The 18,889-nt window shown below is 44.4% G+C and overlaps 1 protein-coding gene across 1 annotated transcript in view; it reads left to right on the top strand.

The window, feature by feature from the left end:
• The first annotated feature begins 306 nt into the window (after nucleotides 1–306).
• CTNNA1 (catenin alpha 1) overlaps nucleotides 307–18,889 on the top strand; it is a 101,482-nt gene continuing 82,899 nt past the window's right edge. The window contains exons 1-7 of the mRNA XM_005428629.2: nucleotides 307–327; nucleotides 1,876–1,982; nucleotides 3,839–4,034; nucleotides 10,675–10,841; nucleotides 11,644–11,763; nucleotides 13,558–13,824; nucleotides 16,815–17,018. Coding sequence (XP_005428686.1) covers nucleotides 1,878–1,982; nucleotides 3,839–4,034; nucleotides 10,675–10,841; nucleotides 11,644–11,763; nucleotides 13,558–13,824; nucleotides 16,815–17,018 — 1,059 coding nt within the window. The 5' untranslated portion in view covers nucleotides 307–327; nucleotides 1,876–1,877. The remainder of the gene's footprint in view (nucleotides 328–1,875; nucleotides 1,983–3,838; nucleotides 4,035–10,674; nucleotides 10,842–11,643; nucleotides 11,764–13,557; nucleotides 13,825–16,814; nucleotides 17,019–18,889) is intronic.

The following is an 18,889-nucleotide window of genomic DNA, read 5'->3' on the forward strand; positions in this document are numbered from 1 at the left end:
GGAGATGACCACCTTCCACCATCCTGTGGCTCCTTGGGGGCTCTGGAGCTGTGGCCTGGCTTGTGCTCTGGAGCTGGGAGCCTTCCCCTGCACTCACTGCCTTTTCAGTGCAAACCGTCAGAAGGGTTTCGTGTATGCCAGCCTCCAGTGGGCTCATTCTAGTCTCTCTCTTTTTAAGCTTTCAGCTTTTTAAGTTTTTTTCTCCCAGCAGTGTGGGCACTTGGAGTGTGGGTGTAGTGGAGAGCTGAATGCGGCTGGGTGAATATTCCTGCCTTGCACCTTGTGAAGCTGTACTTCAGTGTGTCAGCTTTGGTCAACAGTGCTGGAGTGAGTTCTCAATCTCTGCTCTGGTGCCCGTGGTGTGGGAGCCCTGGGATGGCTGGGGAGCAGCCCTGAGCCCTGGCTGAGCTCCTCCAGTGCCCCAGAGCTTTCATTCTGCCCTGGGAAACGAGCAACCCTCCTGTGCACAATTAGCTGTTGGGGTCAGGAGAGAGCAGTTGGTTGTTGGTACATGTTGTAAACATTGTTGGTTACCAAAATTAGTGCCTTGCCTCCTGCTTTTTAAAAATAACGGGATGTTGTGCTCGTCTGGCAGCTTGGGGACATCTGGTGCTGTCAGAGCAACGTGACTGCTGAGATGCTGTGCAGGCAATGCCCTGGCCAGAGAAGATTAAAAATATCAGCAAATAAGCTTTAAAATTATCTCAACAGTAGGTGTTTAGGAAGATGGGTGGACAGAGATTTAGGAAATCTATTTATCTTCCTGACTTTTTTAAAAATAAAGAGTTACAAATGTAGGTTTAGTCTAATCTTGAATTTTGAGGTCAGCCCAAAGCAGGAAGAGCTAGAATCTATTATGTCTGAAGTGACATGAATTGGTTTCATGTATTTCCAGTACTTTAAATCAATTTTTTAACTGAAATTATTGTTCACTTTATTCTTTTGTTGTAATGTGCAGCATCACAGTGTTAATCCAATGATTTGTTGTAGTTCCTTATTTTTAGTTCTATTTTTTTAGGCTGCTGGTCTCAACAGCAGAGCTATTTTAGTAGTTTCACTCAACTTTTCCCATAAGTATGTTTGCTGTTCCATTGGGATGTTGATATAAAACTGTAACGGGAAGGAACGGCTCAGTGACAGCTTTGAACAGATCTCTTCATGCAAATCTGCTTTTCCCTCCTATGCAAATGTTAAGGAGAAGTGTAATAGATATGTAAGCTGTTAAGTATGAACCAGCTGGATTTTCTGGCTTTGTGAGGCTTATATTCACTCTTTTACCTTTGTATTCCCCAAAGGTGAACTGGGTGAAGGGGGAGGGTGTGTGGGTTGGGTTAAACCTGGCTCCTGCTCTGGTAGAGCCTTTGGGCAGTGGCTGGTGGTGGAGCTGAGGAGGTGGGCAGCATCCAGAGCTGCTGAAGTCAGGGGCTTCCTTCTGCTCCCCCAGGCTTGGGCTGTGTCTGAGAGCTGGCTCTGGAAGGGAGGTGGTGCAAATTGGGCAGGGGGCACCTAGCTTCATGGGCAAAGTGCCCCCCACTACCTGTGGTGCTTCTTCATTGCTCAGGGACCACCAGTGAGTGGCCCAGGCACTGCTGATCTTGTCATTGCTCTGATAAAACAGTGTGGCTTTGGGTAGGTTTGTGTGTGGGTTTATTTGCTTTTGGTTTTCTTTTCTAACCAAAATGTGCAGGTAATATCTGTATAATGCAATAACATTTTCTCAAACTCATACCATTTGAATCAAAACTGATGTTTCTGGAGATGCTGTAACTTCCACTTACACTAAGTGGATGTTTTGTGTTTAACAGGTTGCATTTTAATTTATTTTTAAGATGCATTACAATAAATTGTATTAATGTAGCTCTTTTCTTCTGGCAGAAATGACTGCTGTCACTGCAGCCAACGTGAACTTCAAATGGGACCCCAAAAGCCTGGAGATAAGGACACTGGCAGTTGAAAGGCTGCTCGAGCCTCTTGTTACACAGGTAGGAAAAAGATGGGGCAAAAAAACCAGTCACAAACATGATTACCTGATTTAGTGTTTTAATTAAGTCACAAAACTTAAATTCTAGGTGTACAAACTAAAAAGAAAAAAGTCTACAAGTAGTTTCTTTGCTCAGTTTCATTGCTCAGTTTCCCTGGCCATGAGTCCAGGGAGACTGTGCTGCTTCAGCACCTGCTAAGACACAGTGGTTACTGACATGCATTTCTGCACTTCTGATTGAAATAATGTTCCATGCCTATACTTTGTGCTGGATTTGTGAATAAAAGCTTCTTTCTGTGTGGTGTATATGCTGCTGTGGAAAGCACTGAAGAGCACAGGAAGGCTGGAGTAAGTCTTGTAAATGGGAACTGTGTGTATTGGGTGTTTTGGAAATTCTTGGAAGAGACTTTCTAGGAGGTCTGGAAGAGAAGGTACACAGGAGACAGTTCACTTGTTGTCTTCAGCATTGTTTTCCTGGAATATGAAATTTCTAAATGACAGAATGAGCTGGACACAATTCCTGCTAAGCACACATGGGAATGATCAAGTTTTGTTTCCAGTATTATCCCCTTTAGTCACCAAACTGCTGTCTGTACCTGTGACTTGTTCCCTCTGGGTCCTTGGGTGGGCAGTTATCCAACTGATGAGGCTTTTTAGCTGAAGTTACTGATGGAGTCTTTGCTTAAGAGAAATTGTCCTAATTTGGCAAACTTAACTGAGCAAACTCATTCACAGGATCTTTTTCACCCAGTGCAGTGTCTGTAACTTAGTCCTCAAGGAATAAGCACAACAGGCTGTACTGGCAATCCCCAGTTTTCTGAATGATGTGACTGGCAAAATACAGAGGGAACTGGAGCAAATTGCCTTGTTGCAACTTGTTCTTTATTTGTAGAACACGATGAACTGAGAGTACCCAGTACAAATGCTCCCCATTAACCAACCATGATATTCCCAGCTGAAGGCTTTCCCTCTCTGCATCAGCCAGCTGGGAAGATGAATTCAGCTCTGAGGACCTTTATGTCAGCAGTCCTTGGGCTTTCCAGAGTAGTAATTTTTTTAGTGTTGTAATTTAATGTCCCTCTGAAGCAGCTTTGTGTGCGTTTTCCGAGGCTTTCCAAAAAGGAGAGGAAAGAATAAGGCAAATGGAGAAGTGTGTTTGGATTTTGTGACATACAAGGGGATGGATCCTGATCCTGAGCTCAGGGAGTACCTGGGGGTCTCCTGGCCTCTGGTGATGACTCTGCTCCCAGCAGGGTTTCAGTCTAAGATGGAGAGCTTGGAAATATTTTGGCAATATTTGTTGATTGCAGGATGATTGTGAGAGTTCAGTTGGGGTTTTTTTTAGGGAAATAATGAGCTCTACCAAGTCCTTTGCTCTGCTTTCAGCCCTTTGGCTATAGCACTGTTTGGACTGAAAAGATACTGTGTCTCTACATTTCTACTGGCACAGACTTCAGTCTTTTCTGGGATCTCTTATGACTGGAGAGTTATCCCAAACTAATTATCCCCACCTTGCTTTCTTTTATGTGGTGCCAAAGAGCTCTGGCCTGTTACTGAGACTGCAGTTTATCAAAAATACAAATAGATCTCCATTCTTAAAATCAACTTTTGAGGAGTGCTGCTGGTAAGAGAAATCTTTGAGCTGTTTAGTTGCATTTATTTTGCTCATCTAAAGAATCAAGAGGCATGGTAGTGTTTAAATGTGGAAAACAGTCATTAGGTTAACTTTTGGAGCTGGCAATAGTGCAGGTATTAGCAATACACTGTCTAGAAAAAAAAAATACATGTGACCTTACTATCAAATGGCTAAATATTAAATTTGATGTTGGCTTTTTTCCCTTCCATCTGTTCCTTTAGGTAACAACACTGGTTAACACCAGCAACAAGGGTCCCTCCAATAAAAAGCGAGGCCGTTCTAAAAAGGCTCATGTCTTGGCTGCTTCAGTTGAACAAGCAACAGAGAATTTCCTGGAGAAAGGAGACAAAATTGCAAAGGAGAGCCAGTTCCTGAAGGAGGAGCTGGTGGCGGCTGTGGAAGATGTTCGCAAGCAAGGTAAGAGTGTGGATCTGGTGGCCTCTCAAACTGTGGCTCTTCAGAGCAAGTGGAACCATTCCCATTTCCCTTTGCTGCTCTTTCTAATGACTGTGCCTCTCAACTTGTGGGTTCTCAGCTTGCCTGGCTGGCATCCCTGAGCAGTAATGTAACTGGATAGGTCTGGAAATTGGATGGCCCAAGCAGAGATTAAGAAGAGAAGCAGAAGGGCTAATTCTTTGAAGAGCATTTAAAAACTCAGTTTAGGCTCAAAAGTGAATGTGCTCCCTGCAGCTCTGAATTTTATGGGACTACATCTGAAATATGTCAATAACTTCTTCAATATCTGACTGTATACAGACCAGCACTGTAGGAGGAAGAGCCAAGTGTTGACTCAACAGAGACGTGTTTCTTGAATATGTGAAACGTAAACAACACCAAACAGAATGTGAAGACCTTGATTAAATATTCCAGGCTTCCTTCCTCACATCTAATGTTGATTTTTATAATTTTCTTTTTTACTTTCTTGGAGCAGACCTGCAAGAAAAGCCTATGGAGCTGACTTACTCTAAAATATGCACTAGTAAATATTGTTGCTCATAAATCATTTATCATTCTTCCAGTCATGAGTCTTTTCTATGCTTCAGTGAAACCCAGTCAACTGGTATTAATGGTGACGGCTGCTGCTGCAAAAAGGGGAAAACTCATTAGCATTAATTACTTGTTTGTAGCTGAAGTTGCAGAGTGGTGAAATATTAGTTGGAAATGGTTCTAAGTTCTGGATGAGCCTGGCTGATAGACCAAAGAAAGATCAAGGTAAGAAGGCTGCAATATAAGGGGCTAATTGAGTTGGCTTAATTTAACAACAAACAGCAGGAGAGCCCCCTTTGACTCCAGGCTTTAATTGTTGGTGCTCGACTGCTGCTCAGTTGAGAGTTAGTGCTCATCTGTGGGTGCCTCCAAATGGTTCAGTGGTGCTGGTGAGAGAGGGAGCTCTACTCAGCCCTTGGGATTGAGAACTTCCCTGAGCTGGATTTGTAGCTGAATATTGCAGTGAGAGGCTGGGAGGAGGAAGAGACTGACAAAAAACCTTCCAGATGACCCTTTCCCATGTTTCTTGGCTCCTTCTTGGTTCTGAGACTACACATAGGCTTGATGCCAAAACCTCCCTGCTCTGTTGGCTTTGACAGAGGGGGTGAAGTTCCTAACTGAGAGGTGCTGGAGTGAAATTACTTCCCATCTTAATGTTGCTTCACTTCTTCCTCCCTTTTTGCTGTTTGCAGCGTGTGTGGATTCTGGTGTAGAAGGGGTGGCTGTGCCTGTTTCCTCAGGCTGCTGGGTGGTCAAACTGCAGTGAATCTCCTGGACACAGGTGGTGCCCAACATGCTCTGTGGGGACACCACTGCAGCACAACCCAGGGTCAAAGCTGTGCCCCATCACAGGGCCAGTGTTTGGCCCGGTTTAACAGAGCAGCTCTTGGTGAGGAAATTTAAAGTCAAACCAGCCTTTGAGGAAAGGACAAGCAAGTGGTGAAAAATGAGCTAGAACAGAGGGAAGGGTTATTGCTGCCAGTGCCCAGGAGGATTGCAGTTCTCAGCAGTGCTAGTAACAGCAGGGAGATACAACCTCCCAAGGCATGTGGTTGTGTACACTCTGTTCACCTCAGGAGGCTCCCCATACTGTGTCAGACCAGTTGAATCTGTGAACTGGAGGAACAAGGAAAGTGGGATGCAAAGCCTGTACGTGTGCTCAGCAAATCTTTTGCAACAGGGGCATGAGTGGAGAGTAGACTTTGGGTGTTGTGGTCAGCAGCAGGGTGATGATGAGCTGGCAGTGGGATTATGGATATAGAGCACAATTAATCTTCAGTAGAGGACAGGAAAATAGCATTAATAATGCCTCTATTTAGAGTAGGGAGTGGTTTAGTTACCATAATAAAAAAAGATGAATGAATGTAGACAGGGATTATGAAGATGATTAGGACAATAGATAACTTGTCTCATCAGAGAAAATTAAAAAAAAATTTTTTTAGCCTAGCGAGCAGAAGATTGAGAGAGTACATGATTTTAGTGAGCATGCTTGTTCATAAAATCCCATTTGCTGGGGGTAAAAACAAAGAACTGAAAAGAGCTATTTTGAATGAATAATAGCATGGCTGCCTACTAAATCAATGTAAGTGGATCTTCAAAGTCTTCTTGTTTTTTGCAATGGAAGAATAAATTACAGCAAGCAAGTTAATGAAATATCATACAGTAAGATTCCTGGCCCTTTAAAGCTTTGTACTTTTGATTCCTTATAAAGTAATGAAACTTTTTAAGGTTTTGAGCAGAAAAGTGGAGATAAAGAATCAAAGTGTTTTTCAGAATAGATCCTGCTGTGGTTATTGAAAAGACTTGGTATTTGGAAAGCCTGCGAACATCTTGAATTTTGGCATTGCTGTAGTGTTTGTTACAGGCATTTCTGCCATCAGAGGTTTGCTGGGTAACAGAAGGTGCAGCACTGGTCCTGCCCAGCTCCTCTGGTGCTGTTGGGAGGTGTTTTGGAACTTCAGCCAGTCCCTTACCCAGGTGCTTGGCACTGAAGCAGCTTCCAAACTGGGCTCAAGAGGGAGATTTCTTTTGGGTCAGACTGGCAAGGCTGTTCCTGATTCCCTGGAATGGCTACAGCGCTCTGTTTCTGTATCTGCATGTGAGCATGGGCATCCAGGGAATTCACTGTGCTCTCCTGTTGTTGTCTTCTATGGCAACTTCACATAACAGACCAAAAATTAACACTTAACATTAAAAAGTCTAAGCCTGTGTATAGGTTTGAGGTAAGAGAAGGAATGAATGCTTTGATGGCTCAGGTTGCAAATGCAGGGGAATGAACCAACTGATTCAGCTCTTTGTCCTTCTGCTTTGTTCTTCTAAGTGAAGGGTTCTTCAAAACTGAACAGTGAGATGAATTATGAAAGGGGAAAACAGTTTCTTCAACTGTACATCATGGAGGATGTCTGGCTTAAGGATTTCCAAGGAGCAGGAGGAGGCCAGCTGTGGAAGATCTTGAAGTTAATACTGAATTCTTGGAAAATTCAACTTCAGAATTCTGTTGTGACCAGTTAGTGAAATTTCTTAGAAAGGTACAATGAGTTCAGGTGGTTTCCTGCAACAAAGCTTTAAGAGTGTGCCACTTTGAAAAACCATAACCTGAGGGAGCTCTGAGGTGGCTGTTGGCAACTTGTAAAAGTGTTGTAGGCAGTATATGGATTTAATTAAAGGCAAGATTAAGGAATTATCAGAAGCTTTTGTTGCCATAAGTATCAACTCCTGTGTTGATGTGGCAAAAGGTGGTGTGGGGCCTCATCCTTTAGAGTAGAAAGCCAGGACAGCCTGCTGTGACCCTGCTGGTGGGTGTTGAAGGTGGCTTTACTGGGGAGACAGGACTTCAGTATCCAGAGTAGTAGAGACTTGAAACTCTGATTTCCTGCTTGCCTTCATTTGGTGGGGAATGGCAATCTCTGGGGAAGTGCGGGGGTGCTGTGAGCAGGAGGGAATGGCCTGGTGGCACTGCTGGCAAAGCAGCCTGGCGCCAGCTCTGAGCCGAAGTGCTGCAGGGTAGGAGGTGATGTGTGGGCACGAATGCCCAGTTTGGCAGAGGAGCAGCAGTGCCAGGGTGCCCTGGCTGTCCCTGCCTGGCCTGGCCTGCCTGCTGCTGTGCCCTCCTGGCTGTGGTGTGGAGCAAGTTCTGTCCACGGTCATCCTGTTCCACACTGGGAGCAGGGTTAATGGTGCTGCCTGGAAGTATTGTCACACCCTGTGGGCATGGGGGAAAGAGACTAGAAAATGGGAATTTTCTTTTGATAGATTGGGGTCTGACCATTTCTAAAATGGGCTTTGTTCTACTAAATTTAAGTGAATTCTTAGTGCTTTATTGACATGATCACAGGATGGCTACTGTTGCCTCTTCTTTTCTCAACTCTGTTTTATTTTCTTTCCCTTCTAATATCTAATGAAGATCTAAGGTTATATTGGAAAAACAGACTAGTCATGCAAGAATTTGTACCAGCTTTATAATCTGTGTCTCACGGTTGCAATCTTCTCCACTGTGTTACTTTAACCCTTAAAATCCTTCTTCCAGAGTGGTTGTGTTACCTGTGTTCAGTGTTGAAAAAGGGAAGATTGTGCTGGATCCCCTTGGAACTGCTGATGTGCGCACACTATGCAGTACCTGCCAATTGAGGCCAGGCCAGAGTGCTGTCTTGCCCTTTGAATCCAGCTAAAAGAACTACCCCTGGGTGGTTTCCCTTTATAAAAGAATCCTGAAAGTCAGCTTCCCTTAATTGGCAGAAATGTATATATATGCAACAACTTTAAATATAATCTGCTTTTAATTTTGGGAAGCTGGTTATCTTTTGACACCCTGACAAGCTGTTTGAAACTCACTAAATCTTTTAAAATCTCATGTTAAAATAAAAGGGAATAGCATTTTATTTTAGGACTGGCTTGAAAGGTTGCAATTTAAGAGCTGAGTAGAGGATAATTTTGGCTTTTAACTTTGTTAGCAATTTCTGAGATTCACGTGAAGCAAGTGGCCTTTTCAATAAGTTGTTTTAAATAGAAAATAAATGAAAACAATAATTTGGGAATTGAAAATGTGGGAGTTTTATATATAAGTAAATAAGGAAGGAAATATTTGTACTCTGTTTTAGTTCTGGCATATCACAGAATGGCCTGGATTGGAAGGGACCTTAAATCCATCCAGTCCCACCCCCTGCCATGGCAGGGGGACCTTCCACTATTCCAGGGTGCCCCAATGTCCAGCCTGGCCTTGCATACTTCCGGGGATCCAGGGGCAGCCACAGCTTCTCTGGGCACCCTGTGCCAGGGCCTGCCCACCCTCCCAGGGAGGAATTCCCTCCCAATATCCCATCTAACCCTACTCTGAAGCCATTCCCTTTTATTGTGTTGCTTCATGCTCTTGTAAATATATACCCTTAAATCTTGAGGTTGTCAATGTATTTCATACTTGTGGTGGTGACTTTTGTTATTAGACTGTTCCAGAAGGAATAAAGAAAGGCTCATGTCAGCCGTGTTGGGGTTTTATAATCTCCTGGCTGTTTGAAGCTCACAGCATTGGTGGTACATCATCTCTCACCCATCTGAAAATCTGGAGTTCTTAACCCCTGTTAAAGTAATGAGTTGTGTTCCCCACAGCTGGGCAGGGGATACCTTTGGGTTGATACTCAGAGCTGGCCTGTACTTGGACAGAAACTTTTTTGCTGTGTCCCAGTACAGAAGTAGCATATTTTTATCTTAAAATGTTATGTGGCACTCTTGGTTGTATTATTTAAGATGATGGAAGGGTGTTACATAGGGGGGAGCGTTTGAACAAAGTCGAGTATCTTGGTGTGGTTGCTTGGGCAGGCTGGCAGCTGTGCTTGGGCTGAATTTAGCTGTGAAGGTGTAGAGTGCCTGGGTGGGGAAAACTTCCTGGGCAAGATACAGTGTATGGGGATGGTTAACAGGCTCTCCAGCTGTTGGGATTTCTGAGCAGTTAAAAATAAGCTGTTAAATAAGTGGAGCCTCCTGGGACCGCATCAGGCAGAGATTTTGGTGCAGCCCTTACCCTGCTTGGTGTGGGGGGCTCCATGGGACTCACTGTCAGCTGTCACTTGTCAAGTGCTGGTGGAGGTTTTTTAGTCTCATCTGAGAGAGGCTATTTTTATTTTGGCATTTGGCCACATGGACACTTTTTCATACAGGTTTTTGGGAAGCCTCTGAAACAGCACCTATCATCTGCTTTCTGGTCATCTCTTGCTGCCTGCAAATCCCTGACCCTGAGGCCCTGCCATTTTCTAAACTACGTCCTAGCTGTTCTCTCAGTGTTTCTCAGATGCGGAGAGATCCAAGGATAACAATGTGGATTCCAAAACGTACTGTTGTGTAGGAACTGTGGTACTGGAAGCTGGCCCAAAAAGTGAGGGAGAAATCCAAAATTTACTCCTCTGATTATATGCAGGCATTACTTTCATGCTTTGTGAATGCCTTCTGGAGGAATTGCTCTAGCTGTGCAAAGTGGCCTTTGCTTTTCATAGTTAACCAATGGCATTGTTAGCATCTGAAACCCAAATTCTTTGCTCCTGCAGCAGATGCAGCCCCACAGGCTATGAAATGTTGAAGCGTTTTACGAAGCGCTGCCTGGCTTTGAATTCCAACCAGGGCATATCCAGCCAGGTCATCGCTCCGAGTTGTTTACGGTCCCAGGAGCTGTGGCAGCTCGCTGTGTGTTTACAGGGCTTTCTGCTGCTTTCTGTTTAACTCCTACACGCACACAAATCAAAGCTTTTGCTCAGGCTTTGAAAGCATCGGAGCTTGGGAAATAGCTGCAGCCCTGTAAAGGCATGCTGAATTCACCTCTCTAGAGAATTCTGGCATGCTGAAACACCTGTACAAATGGAAATAAGGACCAAAGTGTGATTTCCCAGCCCTTCCTCTCTGCACGAACCCCTCTGCCCCAATGCCATGTGGTCGCTGTACTCAGAGGTAGCTGCACGTAGCATTAACTGTCAGCCATATTTCACAAAGGTTTTGTTTTAGAGACTCAGGTTGGCTTAGGAACCTTTCCAGTGGCTGATGGATGCTGTGTGATGCTGAAGGCAGCCCCTGCTGTTCCCCCATGCAGGTGACCTGATGAAGAGCGCCTCGGGGGAGTTTGCAGATGACCCCTGCTCGTCGGTGAAGCGCGGGAACATGGTGCGGGCGGCACGCGCCCTGCTCTCCGCCGTCACCCGCCTGCTCATCCTGGCTGACATGGCCGACGTCTACAAGCTGCTCGTGCAGCTCAAAGTTGTAAGTGTGGGGCTCTGCTGTGCCTGGCACGCCGGGGCTGCTCTGTCAGCTGCCCACTCCGTGTGACCCCATGGAGTGTGCACTGGCAGCAGCTTCCTTCCGCAGTGGCGGGGGCTGGGGGGTTTCCCTCTCAGCAGAATGTGGGGAGGGTCTGGGGGTTTTTGCTCTCAGCAGAATGTGCAGTGGGCGTGTGTCACTCACTTTTATACTCACTGTCAGTAGCTTTTGACATTGAGCTGCACTCTGTTCTGAACTTTTAGTACAAAAACTAACTGAGCCCTGGTCTGCAGCTGCAGGTGAGAGCCAGCCCTTTCATCTTACAGAATTTGGCTTCCTTATAACCAGTACTCCTTTGCAGCTGCTAGGGATGAGTAGCTTCAGTGGGCTAAATAAAAATGAAAGTGGACTGTTTGAGGAAGCCTTTCCTTCCCATGGGCAACAGGGTGGGCGAGTGGTTTGTGCAGAATTTGAAGTGAAATGACATTGGGTACTGGGTCTTCCTTTGCAAACGAGCTTTGAGGACTCTCCTTGTGCCCTTTGGCCACTGCTCTGGCCCTGCCAGGGCCCTTGACTCCTTCATGCTCTTTCAGATTTGTGTTCTTGACTGTTTCTGGTAGCTGCTGACTATGAAATAGTAGCTAAGCACTGTATCCTATTAGCCTTTAAAGTGTCTCTCTTGAAAAAATAACAGGGGGCAGAGGAAGATTGCTTTCTCTGACTGCCATGAAATACATTCTGAACTACTTCCTGACCTGTGGACTGTATTGCTTGGAAAAATATGTGAATATATATATTCCTTTAGGTGGAAGATGGTATCTTGAAACTAAGAAATGCCGGCACAGAGCAGGATTTGGGTATCCAGTACAAAGCCCTCAAACCAGAAGTGGACAAGCTTAACATCATGGCAGCCAAAAGGCAACAGGTATAGTATGGCCATTGTCTTCTGTATATTAATTCTTGGTTTTTTTTTCCAAAATACCTTGTTGCTCTTAGAAAGTGCCTGTTCTGTTAATGCTTTATTTTTTTACATTATTGCTGAGTACTTTATATTGTGCTCTCCCATGCTAAGGAAGTGTGAGCTTGCCTGGTAAACAAGGAAAGTGTGCTTGGCTGTAGAGTGCTGCTTCTGATGGAATTTGTTCATAGTAGCATTTGTAAATGTCAGTGTTTTAGTGCTTTAATGGCATGCTGCTGCCCAAGAGCTGCACTTGAGGACAGGAGCTGAGATGTGTCCCAGTCCTGGGGCACTCTCCACTAGACCCTGTTGCTGTTGTGGTTCATGCAGATGGACTGAACATGTCCATGTGCACAGGGAGCAAAATCCATGGCTGGGCACAGCTACAACTTCTGAGGAAGTGAGTGATGCTGCTCACTGGTCTTGCACTGAAATGCCCATTGGAGGAGGGGTTGAAATTCCTGTTTGTTGTGGGTATGTTCTGTGTTTGGATAGCTTGTGCTTAGCCTTAAATTGCGTGTGAAATTTGTTTTGTTGAACAGCACTGGTGTGACTCATTCTTGAGTAGTTAAGTTTTCAGAAGAAAGCAGAGGTGTGGGCAGTTTAAGTTATCAGAAATAGCATAATTCTTTTAGAGCATTTTTTGCCTCTTTGTTCTGTAGATATGTACAAACCAGAACTGCTTATGCACCTCTGACACTGCTTGGGGTTTTTTTTTCGTACAGATTTGTTTTAGAAAATAAGCTGGGTACAGTCAAAAAGGGATTGCCAGTTGGTTATGTATCTCAAATCTGACTGTAGTAAATGGGAGTAGGGTTGTGATGGCAATGCAATAAATGCTCTACAACTGCTTTGTGATGGATTGTTCCATACAATGGGAAGTGGTTGTACAAAATCTGTAAATCTCTGTGCCTGCTTGGAGTGCCCTCCCAGCTCAGTGTGTACCTTCCAGAGGTCACCTATTGCCCATTCATTTTAGAGAGTCTGACAGAATTTTTTTCCCTTTTCTCAGTAAGGCAGTCCTTGTCTTCATTTTCACTGCCTCTTTGTTAGATTTAAGAGGTAATTTTGAAATGGTGCTGCTGCTAATAACTGTGGTTGTTCCTCCTTTTATAAACTTACTGCTTGTGCTGGACTCAGAGGCTTTATCTGATCATGGTGCTCTGTTCCAAAATAGAGGTGATGGTGCTTTAGAGAATTACAGCACACAGTGTTTGGGAAAAGACTTATGGACTTGCTCACTAATCTTGAATTAGTGGTAATTACAGTCATTGGATTAATTTTGTCTCATTGGAGGTGAACAAGAAGTTGAATGAGATGATATATTTGTTCTTCTGAAATTAAGTACCTGAGTCTCTTGAGGAGAGTAAATGCCATCTTCTAGGTGTGATTAAAGAAAACATTCTGGTTGTGAGCCTGGGAGTTTAAATTAAAGATGATCTTGCTTCTCATCTGCAAGTGCAAGACAAGACAGCTTCTAAAATGCTGGTCCAATGCTGCAGAGGAACAAAAATCCAACGTCAGATTTTGAATTGTGGTGTTGTGAATCGCCCTGCGGTGTTGTTGTTTTTTGGCTTTATGAAGCTGTCGTGTTTTGCAATTAGTTGAGCCCTTAAGGATAGGAATACTCAGCAGACAGATTTGAGCAGATTTGAGGCAAAGAACCTGCCTGTCCTTTGAAGATGCGGGGAGACAGTGCATGGATGTTGAACGTGGGCAATGCTCTCAAATGCTTTTTTTCCCCTTTAATTTTCCTAACAGGAGCTGAAAGATGTGGGTCACCGCGATCAGATGGCGGCAGCCAGAGGAATCCTGCAGAAGAACGTGCCCATCCTGTACACGGCGTCCCAGGCCTGCCTGCAGCACCCCGACGTGGCTGCCTACAAGGCCAACAGGGACCTGATCTACAAGCAGCTGCAGCAGGCGGTCAGCGGCATCTCCAACGCCGCCCAGGCCACCGCCTCGGACGACGCTGCCCAGCAGCAGGGCGGGGGCGGAGAGCTGGCCTACGCCCTCAACAACTTCGATGTGAGTCGGAGCCTTGCTGGGCAAAACCCCTCCTGTTCCTTCGCCTGCTCTGTTAGCCACAGCTTGCTTCTATTGGTATTGCCTGGAAGATCATTTTCTACTGAAGTGCAGCAAGTTGTAGGCAAAGTAGGCTTTTTTAAAAAAGCCATTTTCCAAACGAGGGTTGATGGAATATAGAAAGTTACATATGTGGTTCTTGGTGATGGAAGGCTGTCAAGTTAAACTAGCTCTGAAATAGCAGCCTACTGCTACATTAGATGGTTTGTTTGAAATTGATTATTTCATAATATATTTATGTAATGTATTCTTGGAGGTGACAGAAGTGATTTATTAAAAGTGAATCATGTATTTGGGATTGCTGAAACTACCTCTTGAGAGGAACATGAAGTGGGAAGTTTTAATATGATCTTTGGTTGGAAATGAAGTCATTTCATACTGATAGGTTGTACTGATCTGTCATGTTCTTTATCTTGCATTCAGCATGTTGCTGAGGACAGCCATGCATTTTTACTGAATCGCTTTCCTTTTGAAGCCAGAATTCGGTGTCTACCTGGTTCAGCCTCTGAATTTTAAACACTGTAGCACTAACTTACTCTAGAACTTTATTTAATATTGCAAAGCCATCACTGAAAAGACATTTAATAGTTGTGATTTTGCCAGATTTTGCTCACTTTCTCCTTTTTGCTCTTACCACTCTCATTACTCCCTTTCTGCCATGTGTATTTTGCCAGGATAAAGTTCTGATTGAGTTCTCCCTGTGTCTGATGGGAAGCCTTTCCCTGTGATCTCTTGAGTAACAAGAGGATGTCATGGCAGTCTTGATCTTTGTGACTGATTTCAGTTTTGAGTTTGCCTTTCTGAAATTCCATCAGATGCTCAGTAAGCCTTCAAAGTATGCCTCAGGTTAGCCCCAATGGGCTGCAGGTTCTCACAGGTGTCTGTGGGAGGGGAAGGCAGCCCTGCAGCAGCAGCACCGTGTCAGGGGCTGGCAGTGAAGGAGCAATTCAGTGCAAATTGGTGGAATGGCTTGTACAGCTCAAGACAGCTAATGGGATTTCTGATGTATAACCCTATTTTACTATACAAACTCTCCTTACTATATAAACAGCAAACTACAAACTCTCTCTCTTTACTATATACAGCTGCAGACTACTTTTTTAGTGTTGCAGTTCACATGAAGCTTTTTGAGCTTTTAATTCCACTTTGTGAGGCTCTCTAATAGCAGCAGTGCCTGATCAGCAGGCCAGCTTCATGATAGCTTTGTCTCATCCCTGCCAAAGGAGGCTGACAAAACAAATGTGTTGAGGTTCTTGGCAGATGTTATCCTTGCACTTCATTTCCTGCTACTGCTTGAGTGTTATTACACTCCCGTAATAGAGGCTTTGAGCACACATGCCCTCAGATACTCCAGTGATGGTAAAATATGAAATGGCTACCAGATGATAACAAGCTGATTGTTATCTCTTTTTTGGTGATGCAGTTCTGGAGTGGTAGCACACTACCATTGTATTAGCCAATGGCTAAAAGTTTCAGGAAGGAGGAGGAGGGAATGTGTTGGAGACCACATGCCATGTTCTCATCCTGCTGTGATGGCTGTGTGGTTACTCTGTAGGGATATGAAATGTGCTGGCTGGCAGAAGGAGGTGGTTGTGACATGGCTGCTGAGGTTAGTTTGAACACAAACTGGCTGAAAAAATTCCCATGTCAAAAAGCTTTGGATCTTCTTTTAGAATTAAAAAATTCTGCCCCTGAACTAACTGAGCCTAACCCTAAACAAACAACCAGACCATGAAATGGCCAAATTATTTTTCTTTATTAAATGACAAACCTGTTTAAACAAATCACCTGAAAGGACTCAAAGGTGATAAATACTGTGCAGTTTCTTCCTGGGGAGCTTCCATGGCTGGTGGTGTTGGTCCCTTGAGAGCAGATGCATCAGTGCTGCTGTTTCAGCCCTGAGTCTCTTGGTATGAGCTGTGCTTGCTAACACTCTGGCAAGAGAAACCTGTGGTAATTTTCTGCCATGAAGAAATTGATTTCTGTGTGGTTTGAAACCTTTATGTTGATGTTGCACTTAGAGAATTTTCGAGAACACAGTTGTATTCACCTGCTTAATACTGAAGAGAAGAAAGACTGTGAAGTAGGGCAACAGAACACAATATATAGAGCTAATTTTGGATGTTTGTTTTCTTGTTCATGATGGGATAATTATATCTGACAAGTTAACTAGTGAAGGCCTGTCCAAATTGACATGTCATTAGGAAGAGTTCTGTACTTTGAACCTTATTTTTGCTGGCACATTTGATTTTTGCCATTCATGTAACAAGGCTTCCTATGGCCAAGTTTTGTTTAGCTGTCAAAGCAGTACAAGAAATGAGTAGCAATATAATCTGCTGGGAAACTTCTTAGTAATTTTACAGAATTACTCATGAAAATCCTCCTCAGTGCCAAAATAGTGTTGTTTGCCTCTTAATGCCTGATCAGGGGGTTGCTCTACGTGTTGGTTGTGTGCATGACTTAACAGTAATACACTGCTTTGATGCCTTAGAGTGGCTACCCCGAACAGAGGCAAGACAAGATTAAGAGAATAAAAGTGGCTATTTGTTGAAGGCCTTCAATACATACACCTTGGGCAGTCAAAAGCCTCAGAGAGTGGCTGCACCCAAGATAGATGATGGTCATGAATTTTTCAGGAAATTATAAGTTTGGTCCATTTACATATCAGGGATTAATCCTCCAATTACAGTTTCAGGTAGTGAAGTAATTTACTCCCAAGTTTATATCTCTTGTGGCCTGAGACAGTGAGATGTCCTTGAGTTTCAGGCCCAGAGAGGAACTCTCTGACCAAAATGTGAAGACAGTAGCTAACACTGTATAAAGAGTTCAAGAGTTATACACTAAAGCACTACAGGATTTGAAAAATATAAAAGCTGAATCCTAAGGCATCACTTGGGCTGGTGACTGATTTGCAGAACTTTCTCTCTTTCTAGAAACAAATCATTGTGGACCCCTCGACGTTCAGCGAGGAGCGGTTCCGGCCGTCCCTGGAGGAGAGGCTGGAGAGCATCAGCAGCAGGGCAGCCCTGATGGCCGACTCGTCCTGCACGCGCGACGACCGCCGCGAGCGCATCGTGGCCGAGTGCAACGCTGTGCGCCAGGCCCTGCAGGACCTGCTCTCCGAGTACATGGGCAACGTGAGTACCCCGCTCTGCTGGCTCCCTTCAGGGGTGTAACTCCATGGGGTCAGCTAAAACATGGAATTGAAACTCTGAGTACATGGGCAACGTGAGTACCCCGCTCTGCTGGCTCCCTTCAGGGGTGTAACTCCATGGGGTCAGCTAAAACACGGAATTAAAGCCATGTTTCTCAAAGCTGGTTTGTTTTCCTGTAGTTGGCACTGGTGAGGGCACACCCTGAGTGCTGTGTCCAGTTCTGGCGCCTCAGTTTGGGAAGGACGTTGAGAGGCTCGACTGCGTCCAGAGGAGGCAACAAGGCTGGAGGGGGGCTGGGAGCACAAACCCTGTGAGGAACAACTGAGGGAGCTGGGGGTGTTTAGCCTGGAGAAAACAAGACTCAGGGCTGCCCTTATCACTCTGCACAGCTCCTGAAAGGTGCCTGTGCTCAGCTCCTGAAAGGTGCCTGTGCTCAGCTGGGGCTGGTCTCTTTCTCCAGGCAGCACTGACAGAACCAGAGGACACAGTCTTCAACTGAGTCAAGGGAAATTCAGGTTTGATATTAGGAAAAAGTTTTCACAGAAAGAGTGATAAAGTTCTGGGATGGCTGTCCGGGGAGGTGGTGGAGTCCCCATCCCTGGATGTGTTTAAAAAAAGCCCTGGATGTGGCACTGGGTGCCAGGGTTTAGTTGAGATGTTGGGGCTGGGTTGGACTCGATGATCTTGAAGGTCTCTTCGAAGCTGATGATTCTGTGAATTCTATTCTGTCCCAAAGAGAATTTGAACAATAACAAATGGTCCTGAAAGGTTTGTCATGAGGTGGGATGAAACCTTCTTAAATCACCAATGATACTTACCTTAACACTGATCTCCAGTCTTCTAAACAAGTGTTGTCATCATAAAGTGTTAATCCCGTGGCACTACTTCTATTTCTCTTTTATGACTGTTGACAGGGTTTTGTAGAGAAATTCAAACCTCGGTTTACATAAGGTAACTGGGCTTATGCAAAAAGTTCTACTTCACTTCTTTTGTCTCTTGGAAACTTTAACTGTGTCGTCTTTGTAGCTGAAAGCATGAATTGTCAGAATCAAGTTGATGATTGTTGCTACTCAGTTTGAGTAGAAGTGATGTATGAAGTTAAATATGTAGTAAAAAATCTGAGAGCAGTTTGGTGTAAATACTGGGCTCGGAGCAGTTCTTTTCCAGTGTTTAGGCACTGAATGTGCCCACAGTGTCTGAAGCCTGAGTGTTTCCACAGTTGTGGTAAGTGTCATGTCATGCGGATGAGCTTCTGCATTTGAGGGCATCATGGTGTAATATTGGACTTCCTTCCCCTCCACTGCCCCTTTGCTCTTGTTCCAGTGGGTTTTAAGCTGAAGAACTTGATGTGTTGAGAGGTGAGATCAGGATATCATAAGATTATAGATGAGACTATATATAATCGTTTAACTTCAATACTGTTAAAGCTGATTTCAGAAATAAAGTTGCAGAAATGGCAATAACTTAAGCGAACTTAGTGGCTTGTAGTGCTGTGGCAAGTAAAATTGTCTGAAGACATCTTTATTGGGGGACTTGAGGTCTTATTTGTGCTTTTGAACTCGTTTGAGGTGCAACTGAGTTCAGAGATACTTTTTTTTAAGCAGTAACACTTATTTAGGAACCTTGCTGCACTAGATACTTTATCTTCAAATCCTTTGGCCAAAGTGATTTCAACATAGAGCAAAACTGGTCCAGGGGCTGCCATGTGTGGGTTGGGGTGGTGGAATTTAGAGAACAGATGCAGTGTGTGGTAGAGAGAAAGGAAAACAAGTATTTCTGTTTACCAAAGAGAAGGGCAAAGTAATTGAACAAAACTGAAAGGCAAGTCTGATGTAGCCTGCGGGCTGAGCTAG

The sequence above is a fragment of the Geospiza fortis genome, unplaced genomic scaffold (assembly GCF_000277835.1).
Source record: "Geospiza fortis unplaced genomic scaffold, GeoFor_1.0 scaffold608, whole genome shotgun sequence".
NCBI lineage: Eukaryota > Metazoa > Chordata > Aves > Passeriformes > Thraupidae > Geospiza > Geospiza fortis.